At 35.7% G+C, this 22788-nt stretch overlaps 1 protein-coding gene across 7 annotated transcripts in view; it reads right to left on the reverse strand.

Moving 5' to 3' along the window:
- Positions 1-4364: 4364 nt before the first annotated feature.
- LOC136849284 (BTB/POZ domain-containing protein 9-like) overlaps positions 4365-22788 on the reverse strand; it is a 35958-nt gene continuing 17534 nt past the window's right edge. For 5 of the 7 annotated variants that reach the window (XM_067122588.1, XM_067122587.1, XM_067122585.1 and 2 more), the window contains exons 5-11: positions 21591-21749; positions 17880-17994; positions 17149-17368; positions 13773-14002; positions 13458-13647; positions 12957-13143; positions 9248-10266 (exon numbers count right to left, since the gene is read on the reverse strand). In XM_067122588.1, coding sequence (XP_066978689.1) covers positions 9913-10266; positions 12957-13143; positions 13458-13647; positions 13773-14002; positions 17149-17368; positions 17880-17994; positions 21591-21749 — 1455 coding nt within the window. In that variant the 3' untranslated portion in view covers positions 9248-9912. Of the gene's footprint in view, positions 8721-9247; positions 10267-12956; positions 13144-13457; positions 13648-13772; positions 14003-17148; positions 17369-17879; positions 17995-21590; positions 21750-22788 lie in introns of those variants that run through there. The other 2 variants (XM_067122589.1, XM_067122584.1) reach the window with 1 other exon arrangement.

Below are 22788 nucleotides of genomic sequence, written 5' to 3' on the forward strand. Positions count from 1 at the left end.
CTGTACTGATCATGTGAGAATCTAATGAAGAAAATTATGTAATCTATGTGAGAAAAAACCATAAATGAATTGAAAATTTTATTACAATCCACAAATTTCGATTGCAATGACAATATATGTTCTGGTCTTATATTCTCTGAAGACACGAGGTACTGTAACTGATGATATCGGTAAATATATGCAAGGTCTTTTCAGTCTGTACGTGACAGTTTGTCACACATTTGTGGCCTTTGAACTTGATAGCATAAATTTGTGTACTACACTATTAACAATCCAGGTACATATTTAGGTTATGTATCAACTTGATTTACACTTATACCATCAGTTGGTGACAAAGCAGGGGCAAGAGCTAAAAAATATACTTTTGAGAAATATAAACATATATATTTGCAGGTCTACTCAAGACAAATCACCACGGATAAAATTAGAGCATTTGAGCTAGTTTGCATAAGAAAATATATTAACTTGCATTGTTAACAAAACTTTGGTTCACAATAGATTTTGTGGCTGGTTGTGTTTCTTTGGTTTTACACCATACCCAGAATCAGAAAGAAACACACAATTTTTAATTATTGAGCCCCTAACAATGTGTGAACAACCTAACAAGAAGAAACTATTCCTATTTCTCTCAGATATATAAAGAAAACTGCAGTTTTTCCTTTAAATTCCACTTTTCATAGATACACAAACCTTAGTCTTATAATTGGAGTTACCTTTCAGCACTTGTTAAGGCAGTTGTTGAAGCTCGTTAACAAGGTAGTTATAAGTGTGACTAGTGGGTCAAGACTCCCTCCATCTTGAAATTCCACTTTTCTTCAGTTACAGCAGTGGTTTCAGGTGAGATATTAGTAAGTGGAAGGTTCCTGTATCAAAAGGAAAACTGCTTCCAACTATGCTACAAACCTTTGTCTTTTGTATGGATCACCTTTGGCAAAAAAGCCTTGAACAGATGAGACACCCACCCACTTGGTAAATAGCACCACTTGCTTCAGCCACCTTACTGTGCAAACGTACAGCACCACTACTCTCATCGTGGCTGCCACTGCTGCTGAACTTTAATTGTATTAACTTGTTTGAGAGCTTTGGGTTGTTTGTAGATTGTGGTCATTGTGTTTATTTTAGAATGATGGAGCCTGAATAACCCTTCCTCAGGAATGATAACACGTATATCCTTGCCACAAACGTGCATGAAATTTTGACATTTGACCCTCATTCTATATTTACAATTTGTGGATGTCAATAGTGCACACCTTGCATAAAAGACATGAATCAAAGACAAGAAGGTTTGAAGGTTCGGTCAGCATCACCCCCTTCTCTGTTCTTTGTGCTGCTTCTGCTGGGAAATTTGTCTGCCAACCCTTCCCTTGCTCAGTTGGGGTCTAAAGAAGGTATTTGCAGACCAACTTGCTCTTTCTGTGGGTGGTGCTATGACTGGTGCGTCTGTCTTCCCTATCACTCCCGCTTCAGTCCCTGCATCCCCAGAGTAGTAGTGCTCTCCTACAATACTTGTGCAGGAGATGGAGCTGCTGAAGGTGCATGGTCTTCTCTGGTAGCCAGAATCCTTCGTAGATCATTTGACTTCAGCCAAAAGTTCCTCACTCAGATCAGTCTTGGTGGACCCAATTGCCCTAGCCTTGGCTCACAAGTTTGATTGTGCTATGGCGACAGATGTTCTGCTGCTCCTGCTCCTCTCCCTTCAAAAATGTTGGCATTGACCTTGTCCTTGGCAGACATGGGAGAGGAGGAAAGCACCCAGAATCAAGGAAATGCCACTGCACTTCATTTTCTCCCTTCTTCTTTTCCTCCTCGCCTACTTCCTAGTCTTCCTAAGACCAGGAGTGACCAAACTGTTCACTCAGAAAATCGGGGTGAGTGGCAGTAAAGCAAACACATCCACAAGATCCTTGGAATGTTGGAAGGTGTCTTCTAGCAGAATACAGGGATTCTGTTCAGCTAAGTGGCAAACGTCTATAATGATGGTCCCCAAAGCTCAGAAAGCCTTTTTGCCTTGCAGTATATAGGGACCATTCAGCAGACCCTACAATGAATGTCACTAGATTTCTCCTGCCCTTATGTACCTAGCCAAACTTGCATCTAGCCAATTCACAAAAGTAGAAGCAGCCCTTTACCCATGCTCACTGATGTATGCTAATAGTGTAGTGTTGTCTCATACCAACCCTACTAAAGGATCCTTTAACATTTCAGAATGCCAGTAACACAAGCAGTGCAGAGGGTTGTTGGTGGTCCATTCTCCTGAAGCAACCAGGTTCTCATCCCTTAAGAACAGGACTATCTCCGGACAAGGAGAGTTCCGTAGAACTCCTTTACTGAAGGTTCCTATCATTCATCCCATATCCAGATTGTCCCTCACCACTTAGTTGTGGGGCAAAGGATACCAGGAGAAATGTAAAAGAAGGTAACCACTGCTGCTTCAGGTAGCAAATACAGTAAGCATAGTAGAGGTGCCTATGTTACACAAGCTTTTTCAGGAACAACAGACAGACTGAGCATGACCTGCCAGAGCTAAGGCAGTGGTTCCTTTCGGGACAGAAACTGCTTCCGACCACCTGAGTTTGCGACTTGAGAGCTTACAAGAAAAATTCTTGCTTTTGCTGTATCCATCAGCATGCCCCTGAATTTCATCCTTTATCTGGACTGGACTGGAGAGCAGATTTCTTACATTTCACTGGTGCTCTAATTGTGATAAAGGCCAGAAGTCAGTCGATCCTGTAGCGATCCTGGTCCAAACTTACATCAAGGTGAACACCTATGTAAACCCATACAGGTGTTTACATGGTTGTTCAGAGTCTGAAGCACAGATTGAATCGAAGGGATGTCCCATAGCAGATGAACCGGTGGTATTTCCTGGGATTTACCTGGGTGTTCAAAGTCTGAAGCACAGGCTTTGAGAAGCGAAGGTATGTCCCATGGGAGATGAGCAGCATTATTTCCTTGAGTCATGATGGATGGGTTCCCAAAAGTATATATATATATAAAAAAAAGGAAGTAACCAGCTCCAAAGTAACCATCTCTGCTTGGAGCTGGAATAGAAATTGGAGTTTCATCTTGAACCACATCTGTAATAGTAAGTCATTCAACAAAGATATCAGTAACTAATCCCCATCATCTGGTTGCCAAAAGGGTGAGAATAGAAGCTTGGAGAGCAGTTACCAATGACAGACCTGGCTAATTTTTCTGGCTATTCTTCACCCAGACTAACAGTGCCAGGTTGTCTCTCTCCAACTACATATTTGGCAGACTAACCCTAGCTCCACCCTGTTGCTGCCATATTACTTATTAACACAACAAAAACAGTAGCAACAGGAAAGGAGGATTGCCATTCTCATTATCCTTCTGCCTCCTCCACCTTCCCTGTCTTTTGGGCTGGGGAGGGCTAAAAAGGCCCTCCATACTTCCCAACAGAAAAAGGAGGGTGCTGGACTCCCTAACTGGGGTTTGGAAGCCAGCCTAATCCCAACCCTGATGTCGATAGCATAGCTGATTCCAAAGCGCTGGTTGTGGTTACCTTACAAGACACCATCTAGCACCTTGAAGGTTACCATTAGGTGGATCAAGGTAACCTAGGTAACCAATCTGTTTGAGGAACAGAAGACTGCCCTTGGTTCTAATTTGATAAGAAAAGTGGCTGCATACCCTGTCACATCTCATCAACATCAGGTCTCTCCTAACAAAACCAACGATTTTTGGAACTTTGCCATGCCCTCCCCAAAAGAAAACCCAGACAATGTTTTGAGCAAAAGGTCCAACCACAAGGCATATTGGAGGGAGGGCTCGGTGGCTCCTAGTGAAAGGATGTGTATTACCTCCCAACAAAATAGCAGCAGCCTTTCCTATCCCTTCAATCTTTTTGGAGCTGTATTTCAACCATTGTACTGGCAACCAACTTGTACTCCAGAACAATCTCTGCCCCTGAAAGAGCATAAAATTAATATGGATCAAAATCACAAGTAGTATATTTGTGTCTCTCTCTCTCTCTCTCTCTCTCTCTCTCTCTCTCTCTCTCTCTCTCTCTCTCTCTCTCTCTCTCTCTCTCTCTCTCTCTCTCTCTCTCAGTTAGCGCTAGCGCCAGTAACTTCCGTTGTAAGACAAAGGTCTGTATACCACAAAGTTATAACTTATAGTTACTACAAATGGACATAATGCTAATATGAGAAAGTAGAACAGTCTTTGAGAGATGGAAGAAATAACTGAGAAAACTGTTATACCGTACTAAACTAACTAAAGTTTCCACAATGAAATATATCTAAGTAAAAAATTCAAGTAAGACAAAAAATTAGCAAAAGGATGAGAGAAGCAAAGCTAAACAAATGGAATTTGGAGTGACACGAGAAAATTAGCAATAAATAAAAAAAAGGAATTTATTCATTAGAAAAATACAAAGAGACAGACTTGGACAACTACAATTTAAGAATGGATAGAATACAAAGTTGCCATGAATATATTACATGTGGACATGGACTTGGAACAAGATTGTGGTTTAACACCTTTAAAAAGCACCTTCACTACCACATACGGTCAAGTATGTCCTAATTTTTTACATCTGGGCTATCGTACATTTGCAAAATATTTGTCCACTTTTACTATGCAAATCTAATTGCTGAAAATGTAAATTTTCTATATTTTCAAAAACCTAATGACTAATTTCAGTTTTTAATTTTTTCCACTTACTAATGTACATAGCTTTCAAAGTTTGGAACAATTTTGAACTTACTTTCAGAAGGCTTCCACAGTGATGAAACTGATATAGCAGGCATTCTTGGCTAATTCTCTTGGGAAAACCTGTCTTATGAAATCACTACCTTGCCTTCTTAACTAGACTTTGCAGCATCTTGCTGAAGTCATTTTAATGCCTAACTTAATGAAAACAAAATAATAATAATTAGTTTTCTATTATTCTTTAAATATTTAAGATCTGGTTGGTGGTGATGCTCGTCTTTTTACCCTATTACTCGCTGGTGACTTCACAAAAACATTCCCTGACTAAGCCATTTCCAAAGATTATTGCTAAAAATATAATTTAGGAATATGATGCCAAGCTTCACTACACGATTGTTTTTAAGTGCTTCTTCAATTCCTTCAAACCTATCAGTAAGATTTTAGTAAGACACGATATACTGGGAACCTTTTCCACTCGCTATTTAGTCAGGCTCAAATAAAAACAGGGATCTAACATCACTGCTCTTGATGTTAAATTAATAATTCAAAAGCGTTGTCATTGTATAAGCCTTTACTACTGTCATTAGTCTCTTCCAGCATTATATTAAACACTCAATATCTGTGCTTAATGGTCCAATGCCTGCTACCTTAACTGTCTTGCCATGTTCTTTAAAGGTTTTATTCTTTTACCTACATTTTCATGTTCATCAATGGCCTCATTCAGTTCAATTTGACTATTCCAGCCAAACCCCCCTCCCCGCCACATTCAGTTCAATTTGACTATTCCAGCCAAACCCCCTTCCCCCTTTTGTGAAGTCTACTTATATTTTCTAATATCCGGAGCTCATTGATTTACTATCATTAATTATTTCTGGCTCTTTAGTCCTTTCCTAGGTTTCAAGATGATGAAATCTAACCTTTTTTGTTTATGCCATAATACTTAAGTTTGATGTCAGTTTGATGTTTAAATGCCACATACCATGTTTGGTATAACATGTTTCATCTTTTATTAAGTTCTTCATTCCACGAACTCTACTAATTATTTGCGATGATGGGTTTTTGTCATACTAAAGTGCAAGAAAGACTAAAGTAAATACCCTGGAGGTCGTAAAAAAAAAATTATATTTTGAAAAACTTGGGCTTCCCTATTAACCCTGATAAAACTGTTAAAGCAACTGTTCTATTATAATTTGGGCCTTACACACCAAAGTTGTTCAACCAAAATACAAGAAAAATTAAATCACCACAAACATACAGTTAAACATCTGTAAAATGTTATTTTATCAATGTCAGTTGTGTAACAGATGATGCTACCTGGTTAACTCCTTAAACCTATAGAAAACCTTCCTACAACTTGCAAATGTATAATTATATAATAGAAAAAAAGTTGGCAGTACTTGAGCACCTAACATAGAAGATGGCTACTAACCTCAAGAGAGATACATGTACAGTAGTATTTCTACTAAACATCCTTTCTTCCGCACTTGTGAAAAAAATGTCAGTACTTGGAAAGATGTGTACAACAAAAATAACTAGAACATGGCATACCAATTTTATACATAAACAAAATGAGTTCAAGAATGTCATAATAAGAGTTTAAAAAAAAAAAGTATATGATTCTCAAAATTCATCACTGCTAGCTCTGTTACTATCACCATTTGATATAATAAGCTAAATTTATTCAATCTTACAAATTGGTCACACTTGTTTGACCCATGGATACTCGATGAATAGCCCATATGGCCCAGTCTCTGTACAAGGGAAATGCATGTAAACATTAGCAGTTAAAATTGCCCCAATATCTACATTTCAGACAACAATGATTGCTGAGTTTTGGAAAAGAATCAATTATGGAAATGTTACCGAGACTGCCATTTTTTGACTTATCCAATTATTAAACTTGAAAGATTCTAACTTATCTGATAACATTCAAAATTATTACAGAAAAACCAGTATGTATTGTAACTAGGTGGTTTAGTACAGAAAAACCAGTATGTATTGTAACTAGGTGGTCTAGTTAAAATAATAACTGAAGTGAAATTTGCTTACCTTAGAGGAGCAAAACCAACATTTATAAAATGTAGGTCGAAGTATTTACGCTAACCCTATTGAGAAGCCTTGGTGAGCTATGCTAACAGATTTCACACATCCTCAAAAATACATGTTACGACAGTGTGCCAAAATCATCTGTTTTCAGGTCCCTTTGAAGTACATCTCAACCGAAACGAGCACCTGCACAGTGTACGTAGTATTTAAACCTTATGCTCCTTTTCTTCAATTCTCAATAAAAAATAAACTGTTTCCCAATCAATCATCTATTGACATTTATAATTTTTTCAGAGAAATGCACCATTACAGATAATACAACTGTAATCAAGGTTTCATCCAATCGTCATTTGCAGCTTACAAGAACTATAATAGAAAAACAAACATTTAAGCTGTTCAAAGGAGGGAACTTAAACAAAGCAAGGAGTTCTTCCTTGTTCCAGATCTAGAAGTATTGTTTTCATCATTTCCTAATGGAATGTCATTTATCAATCTGACACACAAGTGTAAACAAAGAAATGGGTACATAAACAAACCCATTTCAAAATTTCCGCAAGGGACAAGAAGGCAACAATTGTCAAGTACTGATGCAAGGTTTGTATGTCTTGAAAGGGAAAAACTGATGCAAGGTTTGTATGTCTTCAAAGGGAAAAACAATTATGAAAAATCAATCTCTATGGACATGGGATAGGCTCTATAATTATCTAATCTAATTAACAATGATATACTAATACCAGGCAAAACTTTTCAGTAGGATCAACTGCTTTTCCTTAACTTGCTGGCAGAGTTCCTAAAAATGACAAGGTTCATCAAATATCACCATTTCTAAAATAAAGAAACTGGTAAATGGATATTTCAACATACTGTATATAAGAAGATTCTGTCAATGTACCTAATCTTATCCCCAGCTGATGGTGTTAAACAACCAAGTTCATAATATACATCAAGCAAAATTGCTGACAAAAAAAAAAATACTAAACTAATATTATCATAAAAGATAACAGAAAAAGTCTGAACAAAAGAGGACCCTGGGAGCCACAAAATACAATTTGGCACAAAACTAATATGTACAAATTAACAGATAAGAGTACTAATTTAAATTCTGTCTCAAGCATTATTTACAAAGATCAGGGCATAAGGAATGAATAACATGAATGAGAACATAAATATTAAAATGTATGAATGGCTTATATGGACAACAAAGCAGTATATTACAAATAAGAATTGTGACCATGAAAGAGAAACCGGATTAGATTAAACTCAAGAACTTATTACATAAATACTTTAAAGTACATTTACAGCTTATAAAATCGTGCCAGTAACAAACTTAGAAGTTGTATATTCTGCTTTATACAATTTTATACTAATCTTACAATTCATTATGCTAAGATGTTAGCAATAGATACTCTTGCATCACTATACCCTATTCTAAAACCCTGGGATCCTTTTTATGTAGGATCATGCAATACAATAATATATTCTTTGGCAAATAAATGTCAATTATATAAAAGTGGGTATTTGCTAGATCAATATAACTCGCTAGGCTAAAGGCTATAATGCTCCATATAAAAGAAAAAGGAAGTGAATTAATCTACAGATTATGTATAGAGCAAACTTAGCTTAACTGAACCATTTAGCTGTTCAACTACCTGCTTTAAGGAACTTCATTTGATTGTCAGTATAATTTCAACATAAGCTTGGAATTCAAACTCCTTGATACTTATACCCATGTATCGATATACTGGAATTATAAAGCACAATGTAATCTAGTAGGAAGGCAATGTCTACTGATTTCAATTGTGATGTTGAAAAGAGGTATCTTCTGCCTGTATGTTCTTATGGTTGCCCCTTTGGAGATAATAAAATTAGTACTTTAGTAACTTCCTGTGTATCAAAATAGCCATATTCTTTTACTTACTGCAGCTTTCATCATATCTTGCCTTGATGAACACACAGCCTGATTAAAAAACTTATAGAGTAAAATTATGCACTGAATCCTGAAAATAAAAATGAAAAAGTTATAAATGATGTTTCCCTGTGACTTCAACAAAAGCACAAAGAAAAATTCTTGGGTTTCTCGCCTTCACCCATTCAGTAAGTTAATTCTGGATGAAAACTAACTACCTGCAATTCTTCCTCCTTATGAGATCTATATCACAATTCCATGTCATAACGGCTAATTTTTTTAAGAAAGTATATAAAGAACCTTCTTTACGTCAAGTCAGCACATAATGAATATATAGAGCTGAAATACAACTTCATCCACAAACTAAGTCACTCCAATAACTTAAAAACTGAAGAAAACATAGAAAATATGAAGATGAAGCATAAAACTTGAGCTCACAAAACCTAAATACTTTAATTCCCACTTTAAGCTCTAATGTAAATACAAAAATACAGTATACGCCAAAAACTTCAATAAAACTAAACAACAAGATAACAGACAACAAGACAAATTTTCTGAGAAAATTCCCATCTTTTTAAGGACTACACTTTCTAGTTTATAAAAGTACTTTTTGATTCATTTTTGCAATTAATACTATAACTACTATATAGGAGTACAACTGAAATGCACAGAAGCTAGCTAAAGCCTACCCTACAAAAACAAAAGGACATACCACTCTTCTTACGCTACATATTGTATAATCTGAGGGAGGTAAAATTTACTAATTTCCAGAATTACAGATTCACTAGATTCACAAATACACAAGTGAAATGTATGCATATGAATTGTATTTCTTAGCTTTTCAAACACAGGAATAACTACCAAATTCATTTCAAACTCAAAATTACTAATCTTTAATCAAATAAACTTGCAGTAAATTTGAAAGTATCTGATAAACAATTGTTTTAGTTGCAATTCTAAAACACAGTCAGACCTGCTTATGAATATGTCATCAGAGAAATAAGTAGCAACCAAACTGGATAAAAATAAAATGAGACATCTTTCATCTTTTGATACTACAATTTGTGTTTCTTTCTAGATATATTTGTCTAAATCAAAACTGAGATACTTTACTGTAAACTGAGCTCTTAAAAGAACATGAACTATAAACCTATCTAACAATGGTATACACATGATGCTTTTATAATGAAAATATTTGCCACTATTACTTCCTATACAAACAGCATAAGACCTTTCATTATTTGTCAATGCCTAGAGAGTTATATGGTTCAGAGAGGTCTTAACTATTTTGCATCTACATTACCATCTTGGGGAAGAGTGGGACGACGAGTGTTTGCAGGTGCAGCTTCAACAACAGCAACTGCCCCTTCTAAAGGGACAGCTGGTGCTTCTCCCCTTACACCACCTACAGCTCCTTCTACTTGCACTGGTTCAGGCCTTGCAGCATTTGACGGCCGCCTATCTTGAACAACATTAACAGTTCCAAGTACCGAAGAGGAAGGTGATGACCTGTCATCATCATCTCCTGTTTCAGTATGGTGTGGTCTTATGGGAGCCACATGGTCAAATCCTCGTAATCGTGGGCGATTTTCCGAACCTAGTTGTGAAGGAGTTTCAAAATGAACACAATGGAAAACCTGTGGACAAGAAAGAAGAAAGGCTTTATGTCAATCTGAGCATGTACTTGGCTTCTGTTGAAATTTATATAATAAGTTTTCTGGAGATGCTAAAACTTTTTTATCACATCCCCTAATCATACAATGCACACATTCAGTCTTAAATGTCTCCAGAAACAGTCTTTAGTTTTCTTGGGGAGAACAGCAAAAAATTGTTCATGTAAATCCCATCCAGATTCACCAGCAGGATCCAGCTACACTCTTCACTGTTTGGAAGTCTGCAGTGCTAGAGGAAGCTCTATCAAAATTATCCAATATTCATCAAATACCATTAATCATTATTCTTTAGCCCTTTTTCACTCCTAATTCACCACCTTTATTCAGGCTTCAATTTTTCATAATGAATCAGTGCAAAGCGTGATCTTTGCTACTTGCAGTTCTACTTGTCATTAACGTAAGCTTATTTTCTGCAGTGAATTTTGCCCTTAGTGTTTTGCATAATTCAGGTATTTTCACGTCTATTTTTCATATATTTCTTTACTTATTTGGTGCTGGTGTACTGTTTTGTTGTATGTTATGCAGTAACGACTAACGCACTAACAACTTGATGCCTAGTTAATACCATAAGGAAGATTTTGTTGCGCTACCTCTAGTCTGTTGTAAGCAAAGTACCAGTTTAGGGTTTGTTGCTTTGCTTCATTTATTTTGGCATTTGGTATGGATTACATTTTATATTTTGTATTTAATATTTCTGAGCATGACTTTTATCTGTCCTTTAATTAATTCTAGATTATATTTTTCCCGAGTAATCTGTGATGGTTTTTTTATAAATAAGTTTTGCCCATATTGCTGCCCATAACTGATATCTTAAAAAGTTTCTGTGAGTGACATGCACCTTTTTCTTCAATATCACCTGTACTCTGTACTGTATTCACTGCACCATATATGCCAATCATTGTATTTTGTTGCTTGTGGCTGAATTGTGTAATTTTATGCATCAGATCAGTGCCAAGGTTCAGGTGAATACTTGCAAAGCAGTTGCAAGGTAAAAACGATTTAAAACTTTCCATCCTAAACGAAGCGTCACTACTTCCTTGATGACAGGAGGCCAGAGACGTGAAGTAAAGTTTTTAGGGATGCTAGAAAGTCCACTGGATAGATGCACTAATTCCACTGTTCTCATCCTGAAGGTCATTTGCTGCACAAATTCATTCAATAGGCTAAGGTCAATGATTGGTCTCCAACCTCCTGTCGCCTTTGACACCCCTAACAAGTGAATGGGAAAGTGAGTTATCCATCCAACAACCTCCTCAATTCCTGTTTCTGGAACGTAAACCTCATCTTACAATCCACAGTCCAGAACCTCTTAGTACAATAGCTTTATGCCCCTAAGTATACTGCCTGCAACAAGAGTGGCAGGATGTTTTGTTGAGGTTGCAAGGATAAAACCTCCTTAAATGAAAGCCTGGCATTCTCTGCTGCCTGGTTCATGCTGAGTCTGCTACATACAGCCAGCTGTCTTCCAAGTAAAGATGAAAAGCTGCTAATGGTCTAGGTAACCACCCTGGTTGATGTGAAGTTCAACTTCCCCAGGAGTTCCCCTGCCTGCTACGTAGACATGTCAAGGGACTCATGGAGAATGTGGGAGCACAGCTGCTGAATAGATTTTCAGTGAGGTGTAAAATGGTTGGGCTATCACAGAAGAAGCTAGGAAGGTTTGGGGAGTTTAAATGACTGGCAACCTGGCAGGTGGCCTGTAGGGAAAGGGGGTACCTCTTTATTCTCATGGTTCAGCACTGACCCTCCTTGTAATGTTGTAGGAAAAATAAGATATGAGTTCATTGTGGGAAGGAGGTTGATGTAAGATGTGCAGCATTCAATGAGGCTTGGTGTCAGATCAGCAAAACACAACTAACCCCCAAAGGGACAACTACCCAGTTGCCAGACAAGTAAAAGCACTTACGTTACTTCCTAGCTTCTTGTGATAGCCTGACAAATTAGTATCATACACAAGAAAACTGACCACTCAGCAGTCACTACCACCTTCTCCAACAATATCACCTGATATAATTAACATTCACTGTATCTTTCCCCATAGATGGAAAATTGTGTGCAACATATCTGACCCCTGTATTTGTAATATATTCGGTAAAAGTCCACTGAATATTTACTTCATTACCTTCCTCTTGGAGGAAAATACATTATTTGCCAAACAGATTCCATGCACAATCAATATTGTTGATACAACAGCCATAGCCAAGGCTGAGTAATCAACCCTGAAAAACTGTTTCTCCTCAAAAAGCCACATTCCTCTCACTGCCAATCTATTCAACTGTTACCAGTCAGCCTTTGGTAACATTTGGAACATTTTTGTAAAAAATACATACATAATTTTTTGTGTATTCTGGCCAGCCCTGTGGTGCACATAAATCAGCTTAGTGCTATGGTCTGCTTAATAAATAATCCCTCTAAAAAACAAACCAAACCAAAAACTTAACCTACTCGTTGGAAGTAACAGTAAAGATAAAAACCTGACAGAAAATAAAGTCACATTGCACCAGACCTTGGCCGATGTCACGCAAGTTTATTTATTCAACACATCAATACCTTGTAGCACCATTGGAAAGACTAACAAAGACATGAATACCTTTTCCAAAATATCCTGAAATGGGTTCTAGTACTACTACTGAGTAACATAAAATGATGCTTACCTCATTTGCAGTATTAAACGTTCCAACAATTTTGAAATATACAATAGCTCTGGGAGTGAACGTTAAAGTCTGCCAGGATCTACAAGCTTCTCTTGTCTTATCTACAATGAGTTCCCAGTCACGGTTGTTCACCGAAGCTTCGATGTAGTAACTATAAGAGCGGTCATCACAGTCCCATAAAAGCAGCCTGAAATATTCATAAATCCTCAACAGCAAATACAAAGGAACGAATAGAAATACAAATTTCTTGCGCAAAAACTTTTTCTTATTATCACAGGTTTTACAAGTTTATTCCTAAGATACTTACAACTAAAAGAAAATGCACAAACTGAAATGGTTTATCAATTCATATGACTGGTAGTGAGAGTATCATGACTAAACTAATAAAATGATAATAGAAGCAAATTATTAAAAACCCCTTGGAATACCTTCATCATTTACAAAAGAAAGGTTAGATAAGCTTTTACAGTACTGTATAACTATAAAAAACAAAATTCTTACTTGCATGACGAGAGCCAGTATGGTTGTCCTAGCTGCACACATATGGAGCCTGACCCCAGCTGGTGACAGGTATAACCAGAGTCCCAATCATAGTGGTGAATATCTCCATTCAAGAGGTTATTTCGAGCCCGACTCACCCCCTCTATCACTAAAGCACTCTTTGTGACCAAAGCAACATTTTCTGTAGGTGCTGATGAAAAACATGCATGCATAATTAAAGGCTTACTCTTTACATACTGTATGTATATACAAAACTGAAATTTGACACAAAAATAATTACTGATATATAAGATATGAAAATATATCAAGACTTACCAATAAGTCCTTTATGTAGCTGTACTTCTTGTTTGGAGTAATAAGCTTCAAAGGCTACTACATGAAAAACACGATTGACTGTATTATTAGTTCCAACAATGCGAATGTAACGAACAACTCTTGGAGGGAAATAAAGATACTGCCATGACCTACAATGATACCGAGTATGATCCACAACCCGAACCCAGTCTTTTTGGTCCATGGAAACTTCGATGTAATATGAATAACCTCTGAAAGTTAAAGATACGTTATGTTGCTTGAATGATTTAAAGACTACAGTATTATTACTCTTACCAGCTAGTTTAATAGGCTACATGCTAAATTAAAATTCTCACTTCTAATAAGACTGGCTCAAATGGTTTGTACTAAGTAATAATATTTGGAATTTTAACTATAAAACTAAAACAGTTTAAAAATTTAATGATATGATGTACTGAAGAGGATAAAGAACCTGACATTTGCTGTTGGCTGAAGCTTTGACATTCACATGAAAACATTTAATTGTTAGCATTGACCTGCAATCTCTGCTTGTAAGGATTAAGTCAAAAAAGGTTACAAGAACCCATCAGCTCATCAGATGCTTTGCAGGTTTGGCCTTCTATTAACCCTTAAAAGCCAAGCCTCTATTTACAAAAGTGTCTGCCATATGCCAGCGGCATTCAGGAGTTAGTGCCGAAGCGGAAAACAGTTTTTTAAAAAAATCACAGCATGCTTAGTTTTTCAGATTAAGAGTTCATTTTTGGCTCATTTTTTTGTCATTGCCTGAAGTTTAGTATGTAACCATCAGAAATGAAAAACAATATTATATAAAATTGAAATATACAACAGCGCGAAAAAAAAATTTCATATATAATTGTATACAAATCGCGCTGTGAGCAAAACGGTTAAAGATAATGAGCTATTTTTTTTTGTTGTTGTATTGTACATTAAATTGCAATGATTTTGGTATATAACAAATTGTAAAACGCTCAAAGCAACACAGAGAATATTATCACAAAATGATGCACGGATTTGTAACGCGCGGACATAAAAAAAAGTTTTTTTTCAAAAATTCACCATAGATCGAAATATTGTGCTAGACTTCCCGTTTGTTGCAAAATAGAGGTAATTGATTGAATATTACTAGACTGTAAGTGTTTTAGCTTACAATTGGAATTTTCGACCATTTCGGTCAAGTTAAAGTTGACCATAGGTGGAATTTTTTCTATTTATCGTGATTTATATGAAAATATTTCAAAACTGATAAAAGCTACAACCATGAGTTATGTTTTGTTGTATTCTACATGAAATTGCGCACATTTACATATATAAAAATTTATGTAACGGCTAATATAAAACGGTGCAAACATTACGACAATGTGACGGAAGAATTTCTGAGATTTTCGGCCGAGTTACCACACGCGGACATAAGGAAAAAGTTTTTTTCAAAAATTCACCATACATCGAAAAATTGTGCTAGAGACTTCCAATTTGTTGCAAAATGAAGGTAAATTATTGAATATTACTAGAATGTAAGAGTTTTAGCTCACAATTGCTGACCGACAATTGAAATTTTGGCACCGTGATTTATATGAAAATATTTCAAAACTGATAAAAGCTACAACCATGAGTTATTTTTTGTTGTATTTTACATGAAATTGCACACATTTACATATATAAAAATTTATGTAACGGCTAATATAAAACGGTGCAAGCATTACGACAAAGTGACGAAAGAATTTCTGAGAGTTTCGACCAAGTTACCGCGCGCGGACGTAAGGAAAAAGTTTTTTCAAAAATTCACCATAAATCGAAATATTGTGCTAGAGACTTCCAATCTGTTGCAAAATTAAGGTAAATGATTGAATATTACTAGAATGTAAGAGTTTTAGCTTACAATTGAGTTTTTCGACCATTTCGGTCGAGTCAAAGTTGAACGAAGGTTGAAATTTTGGCACTTATCGTGATTTATATGAAAATAATGAAAATATTTCAAAACTGATAAAAGCTACAATCATGGGTTTTTTTTGTTGTATTCTATATGAAATTGCGCACATTTTCATATATAAAACTTTATGTAACGGCTAATATAAAACGGTGGAAAAATTACGACAAAGTGACGAAAGAATTTCTGATATGTGTCGCTCATGCTTTGTAGTGCTAGAAGAAAGAAATTCGTGCATGCGCAACTGGGTAACGCTTGTAAATAAAACAACAGCATGATCCGTGAACTCCCAGCATCCCTCAAGGCACGTGATTTAAAATCTTTCGCAAACTAGGCCTATAACTATTTTTCCGCGAATATTTAAACAAACTTTTTGTAGTCGACGTACCGTACGTCCACTTGGCACCTGACAGACAATTTTAGTCGATGTACAATACGTCCAGTCGGCGTTTAAGGGTTAAGTGGCAAAGTCTGGTAAGTAATGAACATTCATGGAATCTCAGAGCCAACAGCAATTCCATAAGATTTCTAACTTAAGCTAATTTGTAATTTATTCTACTCATTCAGTTTGGGATATTTACCTATAAAATACATCATGAGTAAAAAGCCACAATAATGTAAATGATAGACTGTAATTTTTCCAAAATACAAAAAGGATAAAACAGGGGAGCTTTCGACCGTTTGGACAATGGTCCTCTTCAGCCAACTGAATAAAAATACTTGTTATCTTAAAAAGACAATAAAGCCTCTTACACAGGAGGACAGACAAGCTAGTCTGTCATTCCATAAATTTAAATTTCAAGCAGTTTCTCGAGGCCCCTGATACTGTGTCTCCCTCATCTCTCCCCACACAGGTTGTCAGTGGCACTGTCGCAGAAATAACAGGCACCAATGCTGAAAGTCATTCACCACCCACGAATCACCTAGCCACTAGTAAAGAGCACCATATGATCGAGTAACAGCCATTAAGAAGATCACAACAGTTGGCCCACAGATACGGGGAAACAGCCATTACATAACTGCTATATTCATGCCGAAAGATTGTTTCATGTTTTCCTCCTGGACTGTTACAAAAATTCTTTTCACTATGTCTTTTTAAGATAAACATGTATTTTTATTCAGTTGGCTGAAGAGGACCATTGTGCAAACGGTCAAAACCTCCCCTGTTTTATCCTTTTTGTATTTTGGAAAAATACAGTCCATCATTTACATTATTGTGACTTTTTACTCATTATTTCTGATCACGATATAGTGATGCAACAAAGAAAATAGATCATTTCTTAAAAGGTAGATGGCAAAAGAACAAACATTATAACATATGAGATATGTAATGAATTCTGATTCATGATACGTTAATGATTATACAGAAAACAAGTCTTTTCAATATTACATGTTACAGTAATTCACATTCAAATATAATACAAAAAATATGAGGTCAATTAATCATCCTACCGTTGATCCTTATCCCAGAGCATCATTCTCATATGATTGATAATACACTGCATTCCAAGTTTAATCAGGATCCCTTGGCCACTGTTATCATCAATTGGATGCCTGGTGAAGCCTCGGTCCATGTCATAGTTCACTGTATTTCCATCCAACAAATTTGACCGCATCTCACCTTGGAGGACCTGAGCTCCTTTACTAGGTACAGCTACATTCTCTCCTGGCACTGGGAACAAGGTGAAAATAAAGTTACATCCTACACCATTTTCAGCATAAACACAATAAGGAACAACTTTTTTTTTATAGAAAGCATCCCAAAATATATTATAAAAAGCATCCCAAAATAAAATCACAGTATCTTTAATGTTTGGCAATACTGATAATGAACAAACAATTAACACTGTATGGTGGTACCATGTAAAGGAGGTACTGTATTTTTTAGTCTCATATATCCAAGTTTTTTTTTTTTCTCTCATTTTTGAAGCTGGGTTCATATAGCAGAAATATACTCTGCTTATGAATACACATTCAATAACTTTGAGCCTACCTCAAATATTAAGAATTTCACAATTTTTATTCTTTTACTGGATATTTCTCATTCCTTTTTTAAAACTGATTTGAATATCCCACTCTGTCAGAGCCCCTACACATCCCCTCAAGTCGTATATGCAAAAAGGTTAATCTTCATATGTCCAGGCAACCAAAATGGTAAGCAGTAGCAAACTCCATTTACTTACTCAAATATCCTCTATACTGAAGATCCATATCTCTTGATTCATTTTTAGCTTTAATGGCATCCAAAATCTGGTCAGGAGATATTAACGATGTTGGTCGCACAACATTAAGTAAATCCTATAAAGATGAAGAGTACTGTACAGTAATTACATCATATCAGATATGCTGTATTTATAAAATACTACTGAAAGATTGAACTAACTGTACCTTAATAAAGTCTATATTTTATAGCAAAGGATTTTTCATACAACCCATTCACCATTTATATACCCCTTATATTTTGAGGTCCATGAACTCCCAGCTTCATCATTCTTTCATTTACTGAGATTTTCTGGTAAGTATCTGTTACCAACCTCACTTTTCATGAAGACTGAGTGTGAGGTAGTAAGACCCATGGGACTGGAAGGAGGCCACTCATTACATGATTAATGAGCTTGTATCACTAGCCCATTAATCATGTAATGCTCGAATTGCTAGTCAGGAGTGAGGAAGAAGTACTGAGTCTGAAGGATCCACATAAGGAATATGGAATTTGTAAGAGCCAAGAACCAAATTTCTGTTGACCATTAAATTCCTAATGTGTATGTATCCAAGGCATGTATACAGCAATGTGTAAATAAGTCTATCAGGTAAGTCTTTCAGATTATGAATCATAGTACACCTACCACCAACATAAGACAGAAACCACTAATGTCAGAAGTGAAAAGGGTACACTGGTATCGCCAGGTACTTTTATGAAAAACAGCCTACAGGACAATTCAAAATTATGATTAAAGACAACAAAACTAGCGTATGCTCTGACTCCACAAGTTCATACCCTTATCTGATTACCCTCTCTTTCTGTCTGTGTTTCTTTAAATCTTCAGCTGAAAATCCTTATGGACTGAGTCGACATACTAAACCCAACAGGGCTCCAAAGGGAAATCAACCGTCAAAGTAAGATAAGTTATAGAAAAAGGTGATAAATATAAAAATATGAGAAAACGATGGACAGAATCAGACTGTCATTCCTGGAAGAGACTGAAAGCAAGGAGAGAATGTAAGAGTGTAGTGGTAAAGGCCTGGCAACTAGTGGTTGGAGTCTTCATGACAGAATCAAGAGTGAATGACAACTAATTTTGGTTGTGTGGCCTTTATGGACAGAACATGAATCTTGTTCACTTGCCTCGATGTAAATGCCAGTGAAAAGACATGAGATCAAGCATAAAGGCTCCTAGAGACAGTTCTTAATAAGGCATTTCTAAGACTTTTCAGAAAGTGATCAAGACATGGCAAGAGTTGCTTCTGGATGTGGATATGAAGTAATGGCATCTTGAATAAATGAAAGGTTATGACAAGGAAGTCCTGCTCAAAGAGACTGATCCAAAGAAGGTACCTCATTTCTTCAATACTGTAAGTTGGTTGGTGATGAACTTCCACCTGTATAGTGACTGGAGCTGGGAAGTCTGGAAAGAGTGAATATGTCTACTATGGGCAATCACCTGGATCAGGTAAAGCAAGAACTATCAAAGATGGCGGTATGAAGGAATAAGCATAGTCAACGAAGAAGAAGCAACAGCAGAAGCTGTCTCCTCAATCAGTTACTTGAGCTGTGGCTGCAAACAGGAGAAAAATCTCATTTAGCCTTGCCAAGTCCCCACTTGGAATGCCACTGGAAGAGCAGTAGTTGAACAACTAGCCTGATCCACAGGTATGATGGAAGTCAAAAGACATGGTAAGACAGATACACAAGCATGGATGCTGTAAAATAAGGCAGATGAGATTGGCATTTCATAGGTAAGGCTGGAGCAGTGTGCTCAAGACATGCAACAAAGCTGTCAACAGAAGTAAGCAGGATCACAGAAACATGAAGCAGGTCAATCTGAGAAGCCTAGGCACCATGGAGACCTCATCCAAGGATTCACTATCCAACCAATTCCGTAGTCAACCTAAATACAACACGCCAAGCCAATGTGTGGATAGACCAGCCATTAGCACTTAATATGTAATGATATAAATCACTATTACACTAAATAGTGAATATTAACATAAATTTCAGTGTATTACACATTCAAATTACACCACCAGTACAATTAAGGTTAGCAATAGAAGTAATACAATAAGTGATCACAAAAAATAGATACAAAAAATCTTATTAATCATACAGGTCATAAGATATCTTATCATGAGTTAATGAAAATGTAATAAATACAACATAATAAATGCTATCTGATTAAAAACCACGGCAAAAGCTAAAGTGTGCAATGAAAGTTTTGACTGCTTACAATAGAAGGTAGGACTTGAAAAAGCAGTGATTCAAAAGACGAATCAAGCAGCTAATACCTTCTAATTACAGAAAACACTAACCTACCCACTTAGACATTTCCTTGCATAAAATTGTTTTCTATTCTAATCCTAAATAAGATTTTTAAAATTCTCATTCTGATAATTGGTACACTATATATATTGAAATACCATACATACAGTTTTACTAAATAAAAACTGTTAAGTTTTTCTGAATTTACACCAACAAACCAAATCTGCTTTCACCCCAAGCGCCTGTTCCTCTCGTCAAATCACCCGCTACGTATCACCATTTTTCATAAAAGAGGCAGTATTCTTTTCTTCTTTCCATCTTTACATTTTTTATCTTAGTTTTCATAAGGACCAATCGACATTTCCAGTAGCCTTCTAGCAATTGTAACTAATCAGAGCAATGTACTAACTCATAATACTTCCATAAGTTTCCTTAGAGAGAGAGAGAGAGAGAGAGAGAGAGAAACAAGAACCATTCCTCTGTCAGTTTTGTTTTACAGGTTAACTCATTCACCAATAAAAACTCTTGAATACGGGAGTCACACATACCTCTACGCTATTTACTACTTACTAAACTTAAGCATTATTAATTCCTATCTGATAAGAAAGGCTTTGATTTACAAAAATCACAAATTTTTTTCAAAAGACCTTAATTATTAAGCCAGCATAGATGCTGTAACTTCTTGATTTTCTTCAAACTTCTGGATAAGCTTACTCTGAATCCTAGGGCGAAATATGTGAAGAAACTCGAACCTTTCCCACTGGGATACAAACCAGTTCATGTTAGGTTAAGGTGAGGCAGCCATAAACTAAAATGCCAAAGAAAGTAATATAATATGTGGGTTCAATTTTAACTTTGAAAACACAGACTTCCTCCAAGTATTTCCCTTTCAGTTCCAATGTTTACACTGGGAAGGGTATCCTAAATTGTGAGGAAAATTGAGAAGTTAAGATGCCTACGTTGGTTTAATAAAAAACAAAAATTAGGAAAAAAATGTCTGTACACTAAATACAAACAGAATACTAATGTAATCAAATGTCTACTTTTCACAAAAAATACTTGAATGATATTCCCATAAACTTAGGCAAGAAAAATTTTAAACAATTTACAGTGTTGATATATCAAAACTGAAGATTATTTGAATTGCCATCAACATAAATGCATGAGCATAAACATGAAAAATGGAAACCACCTATCACTACTAAAGTACAGTACTGTGTACTCAAAACTGTATGTGACTGACATGTCACCAGGTATGGATTAACTGTATGACATTTGAAAATCATAGAAAAAAATATGTTCTTAATAGAAAAATATAATATTTATTATGTCTTAACCATTAGCTTTAGCATATTGTATGAATGGCAATGTTTCTTATAAAACCAAAGGAGAAATGTAAAATCTAGATTTAACATACAGATAGACTGATTAAGGGTAATCTGATCTGTGCAAGGATTTCTTGTGTTTCTTCCTGTGAAAGTTCGGAGTTCCGTTCAACCCATTCGCTGACGCCTTGAAAAATATGTACCTCAGGCGCGCAAAAGGAATCACGTCCAATTATTGCTTTAAGGGCCGACTGAAAAAGAAAAGAAATAAAATCACTGCAGTACCAAAATTTGAAATTTTAAAAAAAGTAATTTGTGCAAAAACAGCTAGATAAAAGTAAAATTAAAGTAACTAAGATATAGTACACAATATCAAAGATTCTAAGTGCATATATCTTAAAATATACATCTTCATCTTGTACTGGGAATAACCAAAGGATAAATTCTATTATCAGATTAGATTTACTGATATACAGTACTATCTATTTGGTAAAAGGCAATTAAATCTTTTCAATTCTATGGAACCTTATTTTTCGCAAATATATCACTGTAAAGTATTAGAAAAATAATCTAAGTTGGAATCTATGAATAACCTTTACTCATAAAGTGAAAAAAATTTCAAGTACACAACACATCAAATACTGCCCCACACTCATAAAGCAAAATTTTTTTAAGTGCATGTGTCCAGAAAACTGTACTAAAGATAATGAGATGTGTCACTGAAGAAAAAACAACTCAAAAATTAAATGTTGAATTTCAAATTCTGTGAGAAAGTAAGTATGTTAAAATCTAGGACTACCAAAACCACTTCCAGCTATATACTGTACAGTACAAATTTTTTAAGAACAAAATCCCTGCCCCAACATGGCCTTTCCTTTCAACTTTTTTTTTTGATGTCCAACATTTATCACTCTGGGTTGCTTTGCAATAATTACTTGTTAATTCCATCTACGTAGCAGTTTTAAGTTGCTTTTAAATATATCCATACATTCAACATTCAAAATAATTGGTACTGATATAAAATAAGCTATGAACTACTGTATTTTGCTTGGACTATACCTTGTATGCCAATTAGTGACAAGAAAATTAAGTTATACTAACAACTTGGGAATATGTACTAATTAACAAGAGAATGAATTTTAACATAAAAAGTCATTAGCCAGACATAAAATAGAAGGAACAATGTGACAACAGCTAGTATATTTTGGTATTAACAAGGGTTAATCTACTAAAGAAACTGGACTTTTTGGAACGCCAAGAATAGTTATGGCTGTCATTTAGACTCGTTAA

Source organism: Macrobrachium rosenbergii, chromosome 20, assembly GCF_040412425.1.
Source record: "Macrobrachium rosenbergii isolate ZJJX-2024 chromosome 20, ASM4041242v1, whole genome shotgun sequence".
Lineage (NCBI taxonomy): Eukaryota > Metazoa > Arthropoda > Malacostraca > Decapoda > Palaemonidae > Macrobrachium > Macrobrachium rosenbergii.